Raw genomic sequence first — 12,219 nt, 5'->3', positions numbered from 1 at the left:
GAAATACAAAAGATCATTGAGGACTATTATTGTAACTGCCCAGTGGGTTCACCTTGCCCGCTACAGAGACAGAGCAGATTTATCAAGACAGGGGAGTTGCAGTGGAGAAAAAGTAATTCATGCAGAACCAACTGTGCAGGAGACCAGAGTTTTATTATGACTCAAATCAGTCTTCCCAAGTATTCAGGGATCAGAGTTTTTAAAGATAATTTGGTGAGTAGGGACTTGAGAAGTGGGGAGTGCTGATTGGTCCGGTTGGAGATGAAATCATAAGGGGTCAAAGTGAATTTTTCTTGCTGTCTTCTGTTCCTGGGTGCGATGGCAGAACTGGTTGAGTATTCTTGCCAAAAGAAAAAAAAATGACCTGAATCTAATCAAACTGTTAGATCTAACTAATATTTAAAGGAAACAGCAAGGATAGAAGAAGAAGTTAAAACACACCATGAATAAACAATTGGTCAGAAGAAGCAATGGGAAAATCTACTGGATAAACAACAGGATTTCCTTAACAAACAAAGGCACGAGAGAAGAGATCATGAGAAATGTTATAAATTAAGAGTGACAGAAGAGACAAACCAAATGTTATGCATGGAACTTGTCTGCACTCTAGTTAAACAAATCCAGTGTAAAAATATTTTTTAGATAATCATGGAAATTTGACCATGGACTGGGTATTGGATGATATTAGGGGGTTATTGTTACTTTGTCAGACATGAGAATGACCCTGTAGTTAAGAGTTTTTTAATTCTTTATCTGTTCGAAAAATATACTAAGGTATTTACAGGGTAAATACTCTACAGCTCAACCTCCCTCTCCATTCCAGAGAATGGTGAGGAGACAGATGAAGCAACATTAGCAAAATGTTGATACCTTCTGAAGCCGGACAATGGAGTAGCTGGAGTATCATCAGACCGCTCCCTCTAGTTGCTTGTATGTTTAAAAGTTTCCATAACAAATGGATTTTTTAAGGTCTCAGAATAGCCAATGACAGTCTAAGGTTGGAATCAAAGTGGAATTCTCACGATGCTCCTCCCACGGTGGAGGCACAGGAAGAATAATATGTATGGAAGAGGATCCTCAGGTTCCCCTTGTCAGGCTTCATATTCCCCAGCAAAGAGGAAACATAGTATTTCCACAGGACCCCGCTACGCTTTCTGCTAAAAGATGGACACTGTTTAAAGAAAATTAAAAGCCCCCCAAAGATTGGAAGATCTCTCTTCAATAGAGTCTGTAAAGCATTCTCTATTCATAAACACATTTCCTGAAATGGAACATATTCACATATTTAAATGTAAAGTGAATCACTTACAGAAAACACTGTTATTACTTTCTGCAATGCCTTTCTACAATCTGAATACAACTGTCTCCTGCCTTAATTTAAAACTAGGCCTACCACAATCTTTAAAGTACATCACAATTCCTCTCTGGTTTTGCCTCCAGGTAAACAGAAAGAAGGACTATACACTGACATTTCCCCTATTTGCTGCAGAGCTTATAGTACTTGCATAATAAATTGGAGAGGAAAAAGACCAACTCAGTTCAACTGCAACTGAGAAGAAACATGCATAATGATACTTATCCTGATTCTGTCAACTTGTAAATGTATATAATAGATATTCACACTTACCCACAACCCATAAAAGATCAATTTCCAAAATTGCAGAATATTTATTCTCTGTAAAATTTTAGTTAGAGCTGCATCCCAGCTGATTCATTTGGCATTTAATGGTATGTAAATTAGTTTCAGAATTTGCTATAGTCTTTGACAATGATAGATGACATTCATAGGCAACCAATGATAGACAAGATCACTTGCCATAAAATGATCGTGTTATCCAGGAAAGTAAAGAAGAGACATAATTACTGGTCCTCTAAACTGGAAGGCACCCAAGAATCTCTTTTAGCAGGTGACTAGAGGGGAAGACATTAATCTCTTGACCAGGGTATTTATTTCCAAAGCCTGCCATAGCAAAGTAACACAGATGGGGGGTGGCCTAAACAACAGAAATGTATTATCTCATGATTCTGGAGGTTAGAAGTTCGAGATCAAAGTGTCAACAGTGCTGGTTCCCTCTGAGAGCTGTAAAAAAGAATCTGTTACATGTCAGCTTCCTAGCTTCTGGTAATTGCTGACAATCTTTGGTAATCATTTGTTTGTAGATACATCACTTTGATCTCTGCCTTCCTGTTCACATTTCATTCTTCCTGTATGTGTCTCTCCATGCAGCATTCTTTTTTATAAAAACACCAGTCATATTGGATTACAGGCCCACTTTACTCCAGTATGATGTCATCTTAAATAATCACATCTGCAATGATTTTATTTCCAAACATTCTGAGATACTGAGGGTTAGGACTTCAACATATCATTTTGGGGGTACACATTTCAACCCATAACAACTCAGAGAGTCAAAAAAACAAAGAGGCCACCATACCATTTTCCATAGGTCAACTAGTAAAGACCTGCTTTCTGATTGTACACAAATATGTTGACATTTGTCCTAACCACAATAGAAAAAGTATATAAGTGGTAGCCTTCATGGGGCTATAAGAGGTATATTATTTAGAATCCAGGTTCCAGATACTTTAACAATGAGATGATACAGTGAAAAATGAGATAGAAGTTTATGTTCCTTTCAGTTAATCATCTGAGAATAAGCACTTTAGGGATGATTTAACAACACTCAACTATTAGGGATGCTGGGATCTTTTATATTATTGCCATCTTCAACACGAAGTTTCCATCTCTGGGCTTTTGCCATCTTGTTTGCTACACACCTTTTAAGAAGGAAATTAGGGCAAGGGAGGTGTATTTGTCCATTCTTGCATTGCTATAAAGAAATACCTGGGCAGGGCATGGTGGCTCATGCCTGTAATCCCAGCACTTTGAGAAGCTGAGGCAGGTGGATCACCTGATGTCAGGAGTTCAAGGCCAGCCTGACCAATATGGTAAAACCCCATCTCTACAAAAAAAAAATACAAAAATTAGCCAGGCATGGTGGCATGTCCCTGTAGTCCCAGCTACTTGAGAGGCTGAGATAGAAGAATTGCTTGAACCCAGGAGGCAGAGGTTGCAGTGAGCCAAGATCATGCCAGTGCACTCCAGCCTGGGCAACAAGAGCAAAATTCCATCTCAAAAATAAATAAATAAATAAATAAATAAATAAATAAATAAATAAATACCTGAGACTGGGTAACTTAAAAAGAAAAGAAGTCTAATTGGCTCTCACTTCTGCAGATTGTACAGCAATCGTCGTGCTGCATCTGCTTGCTTGACTCCTGGGGAGGCCTCCAGAAACTTACAACCATGGCTGAAGGCAAAGGGGAGCAAGTTATCTCATGTGATGGGAGCAGGAGCAAGAGAGAACATGAGTGGGGAGGTGCTGGACACTTTTAAACAACCAGATCTTTCTAGAATTCATCATGAGAACAGTGCCTAGAGAATGGTGCTAAACCATTCATGAGAAACTGTCCCCATGATCCAATCATCTCCCATCAGGCCCCACCTCCAACATTGGGGATTACAATTCATCATGAGATTTGATGGGGACACAGATTCAAACCATATCAGGAGTGTATGCCCATCACTTTTGAGAGTACAAGAGGAAAGTAGAACATATCACTTCTCTCATCTCATTGAACAGAACTTAGCTATATGGCTACAACCAGTTTCTAGAGGCAGCCCTGGGCTATACCAATGCTGGGAAATACAGTCCTAATCCATGACCAATTAAAACTATCACTATGGAAGAATGGGAGAGCAGATTGTGGTGTGGAGTCTAATGGTCTCTTCCACAGCCAGTCAACCTAATAAAACTCCCCACCTCCTTAAAATCCCCTTCCATTCTTGTGAAATTGCTGTCAAGTTTCAAAGGCTTAATTCAGTCCTTATCCCTTTAAGCTTCTCTACAACATTTGATACAATTGACCCGCTTGGAGTTCCTTCTTCCTGATATGGTTTGGCTCTGTGTCCCCAGCCAAATCTCATCTTGTAGCCCCCATAAATCCCACCTGTTGTGGGAGGGACCCAGTGAAAGATAATTGAATCATGGGGTCCAGTCTTTTCCGTGCTGTTCTCATGTTAGTGAATAAGTCTTACAAGATCTGATGGTTTTAAAAATGGGAATTTCCCCGCACAAGCTCTCTCTCTTTGCCTGCTGCCATCCACGTAAGATGTGACTTGCTCTTCCCTGCCTTCTGCCGTGATTAAGAGTCTTCCCCAGCCATGTGGAACTGTAAGTCCATTAAACCTCTTTCTTTTGTAAATTGCCCAGTCTTGGGTATGTCTTTATCAGCAGTGTGAAAACAGACTAATACACTCTCCCTTCTCCTAACTCTTCTAATTGTTTCCCTCTTAGTAATATTACTTTGTGGCCCTGCTTCTGTTCATCTTCCTTAAAGTAGGTGGTTCCAAAAGGCCTGTCATCTGAAACTCTTTTCTCTTTCTTATATGCACTCTCTTTTGCAAAATCATCAACTTCCTTGATTTCAACCATCAGTTTGAAATTGATGCTTCCCATATATCTAACCTTTTGCCCCACTTTCTCTCCGGTGTCTCTACTCCACGTTTCCCACTGTGTGCTGGACTTTTGCATATCTTGTCAACGTCTCAGACATCCAAAGCTAGATTTACCATCATCTGTCTGAAATCTGCTTCCTTTTACCCTGGCTCTTGTTTATAGCATTACTATGACCCAAATGTTTTAGGGTTTGGGCGGTTGTAACTGTCTTCTCCCTACCTTATCCAGTCAATGAGTACATTGTGTCCATTGTAACTCTAGAGTTTTATACACCCACACCTTTCTGACCTGTTCCTAAAGCCATTGTTCTTGTTCTTGTTCTGACTTCATTACCTCTTAGTCTAGATCATTCTACTAACTTCTCTCCTCATTCTAATTCTTCCTACACTAATATCAGGGATGCCAAAGCACAACTTTGAAAAAGATTAGGGAAAGGACAGTCATTGTGGCTAACCATGATTCCAGTCTCAATGGTAGAATTTTTTAGTTTCTACTATTTTCCAGATACTTACATGCAATATCTCATATAATACTCAGTAACATCTAACTAAACTAACAGCTAAGTAAATTAAGTGCATATATACACCAGGCACTGTGCCAACAACTGTACCTTATTTTAATCTCACAACCTAAAAAGGTAAGTACTATTATTGTTCTCTTTTTGTATATTAAGCAACTGAGAGGAAGAAACCAAGGCTTTACAAACCTAAGTCATTTACTCATGGTCTGATATTGGTTAAATGGTAAAACTAGGATTTGAACCAGTTAGTTCCAAAATATCCTCTCATAAACATTAACTTAACCTCATAGCAATTATAGAAGGTCATTATTAATATTATTATTTCATAAACCAAGGAAGTTAAGTAATCTTAAATTGACCAGACTTCACAGCCCAAGTTCTTTCTTTTCTTTATACAACTTCCCATTTATGGTCCTCAGTTATAAATGACCTTCCAGTCTCTGTGAGATTTCTTGCATTCGTGGATTATTGAGATTAAGAGAAACTGAGAAGAGACAGGCAACAAGTCAGCACAACACAGTCCACAGTGTGGGAAAGTCTTCCAGAGGGTGTATTCTCCTCATGATAGTGGAATCAACTTTGTAAAATCACAGACACTAGTTTCTTGAAATTCCACTTAAGGGTGTCTTTCTCCACGTCATCATCACTGTCCCTTGGCCATTTAGGGGATATGGTTGGACTTTGTCCTAAGCTTGCAAATGCTGGATTATTAAGTTCTTTTGTCCATTTAGCTTACTTTGGTCCGGAAAAAAAAGGGTAAATCTTTTATACTGAATATGAAAAAATACAATGAGACAGCAAATATGGGCAAGTCAATGTTTCCAGATACCTGATTTCAGACAGGGATAGTAGATCTTCTATTCTCCTCTAGCTAGTATTGACCCCATATGTCCAGGCTTCTACTTTTTCATTATGGTTGAAAAACATCCAGAAATAGGACCAACGGAAGCTAGGTCCCTGATAACTTGGCAGTATGCAGGTCAAGATGCTTTGAATTTTATGTGGGTGGCTCAAATTTTTAGTATTCACAAGTATTTATGAACTTGTAAGGCTGGAACTCTGAACGCTATCTAAAGGGAGAGAATGGTCTTCATTGGCTATACGTGCCATTTTAGCAGGTACAACAAACAAACAAACAAAAAACAAAAGAAATCATAGATTTGGAAACATGAAATTGACATAAGCAAAAGAAGTCTGAATAAATTCAATTCCATGGGTTTGTCTATGGACAGGGTTATAGCCCTGAACACAGAAGGATGACACTAAGTAGCACTGGAAACTGGGAGCCAAGGTAAGTTTTTTGGTTATAGAAAGTGTATTTTATTATTAGAGCAAATGGCAAATACATCCAAGGACTTTGATGTTATAGGGGAAGTCTCAAGGGGGAAAAATGCTAATACAAGTATAAAACCAAATTGCTATTTATGAAAGTAAAGTTTAGTGCTGCCTCACTGTCAACTCTTCCCTTATACTCTAACTACAACTTTGATAAAGTACTCAATATTCCCTCTACATGGAATAGTCTATTTGCCCAGTACACAAACACAAACACACACAAATACACACATACACGCACACACCATTGCCTTTCTTCTAGCTAATTTCTATATATCTTTGAAGTCTTAGCTTATATGTTATTTCTTCCAGGAAACTTACTGAAACATCCCCAAGACCATATTAGGTGCTCTCTCTCATTCCCTGAACAATAACAATATGGGTCACCCTGTACAGTAATTACTTGTTTATCTGCTTGCTTTGTTCATTAAACTGTAAGTTTCTTTTGGCAGGGAATAGCTTTGCCTTCATTATTGTTTCATTCTTAGGATTTAGTATAATTTCTGCCACAAAGTATATAGGTGCTTGATATAAATCTGTTAAAGGAATGTAAACATTTTGCAATACAGAAAGCAATTTTTTCATCATGATTCCAATGTGTGTCCTTTTCCAAAATATGTTTTCTAGAGTAAAACTAGTTATAATTATTTCAAAGAGCAGTTAAGTTGGATATGCAGATATTATTCCTTGCCCATTGTGGTAAACTTTAGGGCTGCTTGCAAACATCCTGGTTCCGTCACCTGCGCAGTGAAAAATGCATAGTAATGTGGGAGCTTCATGAACTATTGCATGATTTTCCCTGTCCCTTCCCCCTAATCATGGAAGCACCTGTTCCTGTTCCCTCACAATGGAAGAATGCTTAGAATGGAAATCTCTGTCAGGCTGTGAACCCAAATGAGAAGGGTGTGGAACAGATCCTTCAGCTAACCTCAATGGACAGGTCATGAGATCAAGAAATAAATCTCTAATGTTGTAGCTTAACTAATCTGTCTTGACTGACATACTTGTATGTCAGCTACTTCGGCTGTCTCTTTTTTCTTACTATCAGAACTTGCCTCACTCTCTAGAAGCACAAAATACTAAGTGTTCTTTTTTCCAGCCTCCCTTGCAGGTAAGAGTAGCTGTGTGGCACCGTTCTGAACAAGGAAATAGAAGGAAAATTCAACTTGTGTTCCTACTACTTTCCACCTTCCAAAGGGGTATTATAAAGAGAACTCTTTTCCCATTTTGCTGCTTCATTCAATTGTATGTAGACACGAGGTAGCGATCTTTTAGCCAAGAAGATAAGCCTAAGAATTAAGTCAGTATGTTAAGAAGAGCCACTAAGTGGCTACACGAAACCTGAATTTATCACTTCAAGACTTACTGCTACGTGAGGTTATAAATGTCTTCAGTATTTGGATGGATGTTGATCAGGAATATTTTCTGAGTTACAACTGAATGCATTCTAACTAATTGTGTAAAGAATGTCCAAATTTCCCTCTCCGACACCCTATCACTCTAAAATTTTGGAAGCCAATATAAACCAGCAAGTCAGATTGGATACCCAGGAAGCAAGAGCATCATTTGGAAGAACTAAACACATGAGAAGTTTATCCAGTGATGAAACCTTTTGGCTAAAGATAGAATCCATGCGCTAATAGTAGAAAAAGACAGTAAGCTCACTTATGTTGGAGGAGAAGCATAAGAGGGCACATTAGAAAAGGACATTCATAAGTGAATTCATTCTTGGTCTTTTTGTTCAGAATTAGCTCATGAAACCATTTCATAGTTAGCTACCTGCCTAGGAAATTTTTTTGCCCAACTAGTAAAAAAGAGAAAGAAAATAAAAGAAATGCCAACCATACATGTGTTTTTCCAGCAGTACATCTTCAGAAGTTGGAAAGGAACTGATAAAGAAGTGGGTCCCTCGTGCTTCAGTGGTTATTTATTAGTCATTTGTATCACTTTCCAACCTAATTTACATGTAATCTAACACCTTTTTTTCCACCTCTTTTTTTAAAAAAGTGTTCATTTGTCTACATTACCTTTCATTAGACAATACTTTTATGAGTGTAATTCTTAATTTATTATTAAATAATCCATTGAATGTTGACAATTTTACTCAGTACTCATCAAAAAATCCAGACCTGGAAAAGAGATTATTCAGTGCTTTTCAAAGAAGTCACAGAATCCTTAAAACCAGAGTAGGCAGGGTACAGCAAATAAAATGCAGACACTTTAACAAAATCTCCAAAATTGTTCTCCTACCTACCCAATCTGCCATATTCCACTTTTTCCACCAATTTCAGGAGTTTCCGTCACATGGTTTGGCTCCAATAAGCCAGTCCCTGCAGCATCCACAGACACGAATTGGATCTGTGTTTTTACATCAACAGATAAGTTCAGTTACTTCATAATATTCTTTTATGCATAGATACAGAACCGATATTGATAATCTAGGAATTTGGTTTTATTTTTACACATGAACTGCAAACATAGAACTGCATGACCTAGAAGAAATGACAGCTGGTAAGAAAATAGGTTTCTATGGGTTATCTGGGACCAAGAGTGCTGGGTGCAGAAGGGTCAGTAGATGATACAGTGACCACCTTGGTACAGTTGCCAGTGAGCTATCAGGAATCACAAGTAGATTGAGGAAAGCTTCAATAGAAGGCATAGAGGTAGTGGAAAATGATTCATGAACCCTTCTGAGTAATAACAAATACTTTTAAAAACCATATCATGAGTTCTAATATAATTTTCTTGTCTGGGATCAGCTATTTTCAGGATCACTTGTTCTTTTAGGCTCCTGAACTTTTACACTAAAGACTGTGGTGTCATTAGAAAAATGATCACACACTTGGAATCCCTGATTGCCTAATCCTCCAGCAGTTAATGTCCATGGAAACAGCCTCTAAGATGCCTATTCATCAAAAAGTGTTCCAGGTTCATTCTAATTCAATAAATTATGTTGAGATTAAGTTATACATAATGGATGTTAATATTACCATCATTAATATTGTTATTATTTTCAGACCTCAAAGTTTATTTTTGAAATACAGATTGATATTTTCCCTAAAATGCTAAAGCTTTTACATACATACAAAAGTATGACCTGGGTTTGGAAATTTGCTTTGCAGTCTGGGAGCTCCTAGTTAACTTAAAGGATTTTAAATGCAATTAGTACTTTCAAGCAATTGATGTCAGATTGTCATATCTTACTCTTTGGGGCATGAGGCTAGGTATTTTACAATGCCCAAAAACAACTTTCAAAATAGTATTTAGCAAACTGTCTGGAGCCTCTTTACCCCAAAATTAGAGTATCCAACACAGATGATACCCAAGATGTAACTTGAAGATTACTGATTGTTTAAATGCCTCCCTGGAATTTACATATTAAATTGATTACTTTCTCCTTCATAATAGTTACCTTTTGACACTTACATATTCATCCCAAGTACAATTTCACTAATTTTCAAGGCCCAGGCACCACTGTAATTCTGGGCATATAAATCGTAAATATTCTATGATTGAATGGGTCCGTGAGTGAGTGAACAAATGGTAAAAGAACAGATAAATTAATTTAGAACCTTTGCTCTGAGGAGTGCTTTCCCAGCCAGTAATACTTTTAATATGTACACTAATGGCAAAGCTTTCTGGTTTGGGGTGAATTTGATTAATGAAAAGAGTCAAAAAAATCATTTGGAATAAGTCTTGGGGATAAGAGACACAATCCAGTGGGATAAGGACACTTAGGAAAACACAAGGCATGATCAAAATACTGCAAGTCTGACTTTCTCATAATTGAGTTCTGAAGGCAATTCCAGAAATGATCTGAGCATCCACAACAACTCTGAACTAAGCATGTTAACTCCAGAATGACTGCTTAGAAAGGCTATGTTATTTTGAATGAAGAAAAACTGACATGCTGATTTTCTGTTTCTCTAATTAGGCTCATACATTTATGGTCAAGGTGTATATCATATTTTGTAAATGTGATTATAAGAAAAGACCATTTTTCTTATCTGTAAGATGAACAATAAGACTAGATGATTTCTATAAACTTTCCCAGTACTAACATCCAATAATTATTTATATAAATAAATAGGTTAAACATTGTTCACATGTATTCAGCCATTCTCACTAATATTTCAGAGGTTTTATATTGAAGGGACTCTCCTTTCAACAACCCCAAGGCTTCAAGGGAAATCATGCTTTAGGCTGTAGACCACAAGGTATATGGCTGCTGGAACAAGATATATGGGACAAACCTCTCTCTCTCTCTCTGTCTCACACACACACACACACACACACACACACACACACACACACCTCTGCCCCATTAGCAGTAAACTATCTGTCCCCAAATAAGGATGATTATAGAAGTCAACATAGTAGTGCACTAGTTCACATTCATTTGAAATCACTTATATAATGTGTACAGAGTAACGCTGTTCTTCACATGATCTGCCAATTTTTCACTAAGTAGTTACAACTTCAAAAGCAGGGGAAGTGCCTTCAAATGAAAGTATGACAGCAGGCTTCAGAATGTCCTGCTTCCGATTGTGTCCAAAATATCTTATTCTGTAGATTCCAGGCTGGGCAGTGTCTGGAATATGCCATTCCACTGTTGCATTACTCAGACCCAGGAGTCCCTTGTGCCAATAAAAACTGTTGATAGAAAACAAACAAGCAAGCAAAACTCAATTTTACTCTTAAAAATGTGTAATTAGAAAAAATACTGATTATTCATTTAATGAATATTCAGGGAGTACCTATAATGAGCAAGGCACTATCTAGACATTGAAGATACAGCAATGAACACAACAGACAAAAACGTCTATTTTCTAGAAGAGAAACTTTAAAGAACAGCAATTTGTAGAAATAGCTTTACTTGTTCCACCTTTCTTCCTACCTAAATTATATTCATCCCAGGAAACCTTACCTGATAGCCACAAGATGTCTATCCTGTTGTAGAATTGCAAAGTACTCTTTTAGCCTTTACCTGACACTTATTTTCACATCTAGATTCATTTGTTTTATATATATATATAATGAATACATGTCAGACTCTCTTCTAGAAGTACTGAGGTTACAGTAAGGAGCAAGATAGATATGGTCCCAAGTTTTATGAAGCTTATGTTCTACTGGGTTGAGGATGGGAATAAATGCAATAAACAAATAAAGCAATAAATATAAAAATCTTAAGAATGACAAATGTAATGTACAAAACAAGATGGAAGTTTTTTTAGGGAGATGTCATTTAAACTGAGTCTGCAAAAATCTGGAGGGAAAAACATTCTAACAAGAAGGAACAGAAAATACAAAGTGTCCAAAGCAGGAACAAATTTGATGTGGCCACAAAGCAGAAAGCAGGTCGGTTGGTACAGGGAATAGTAAACCACGGAAGAGTGCTTGAGATGAGAGAAACAGATGGAACCAGATCATGTTGGCCCGTGCAGATCACAGCAGAGAGTTCAGACACTCTTCTAGACTCAGTGAGATACCATGGGCTAACTGATTGACATCCTCAGTTACGTTGAAAGTTAATCTCTTGCGCACAGAGAGTGTGCTCGACATTCTATGTTTCTCAGTGATGGGTTCAGTACTCTCAACAAATATTTGATTATTCTGCTGCTAAGGAACAAGGCAGGGATCTAAACATATCCTCAGTATTGACTGCTATTAGCTAAAAACTTTTAGCATTTAAATATAAATCATTATTTTTATTTCCTGTATAACCTTTTAAATGGTAAAGATGCATTACTTGTTTAAAAATTTACCTATACTCTAAAGCTCTAAATACCAAAGAAAAATTATGCCCATATTTGTATATGGTTATCAAGTGGGCCATGATCAAAT

At 37.4% G+C, this 12,219-nt stretch overlaps 1 protein-coding gene across 2 annotated transcripts in view; it reads right to left on the bottom strand.

Moving 5' to 3' along the window:
* Positions 1–6,337: 6,337 nt before the first annotated feature.
* The window catches only part of LOC105480987 (neutral ceramidase), a 90,937-nt gene continuing 85,055 nt past the window's right edge, over positions 6,338–12,219 (bottom strand). For both annotated transcript variants that reach the window (XM_011740235.2, XM_011740228.2), the window contains exon 22: positions 6,338–11,028. In XM_011740235.2, the coding sequence (XP_011738537.2) occupies positions 10,839–11,028 (190 nt within the window). In that variant the 3' untranslated portion in view covers positions 6,338–10,838. The remainder of the gene's footprint in view (positions 11,029–12,219) is intronic.

Source organism: Macaca nemestrina, chromosome 9 (assembly GCF_043159975.1).
Source record: "Macaca nemestrina isolate mMacNem1 chromosome 9, mMacNem.hap1, whole genome shotgun sequence".
Taxonomy (NCBI): domain Eukaryota; kingdom Metazoa; phylum Chordata; class Mammalia; order Primates; family Cercopithecidae; genus Macaca; species Macaca nemestrina.
The sequence above is the reverse complement of the archived record's forward strand: the minus strand, read 5'-3'. Positions and strand labels throughout refer to the sequence as shown.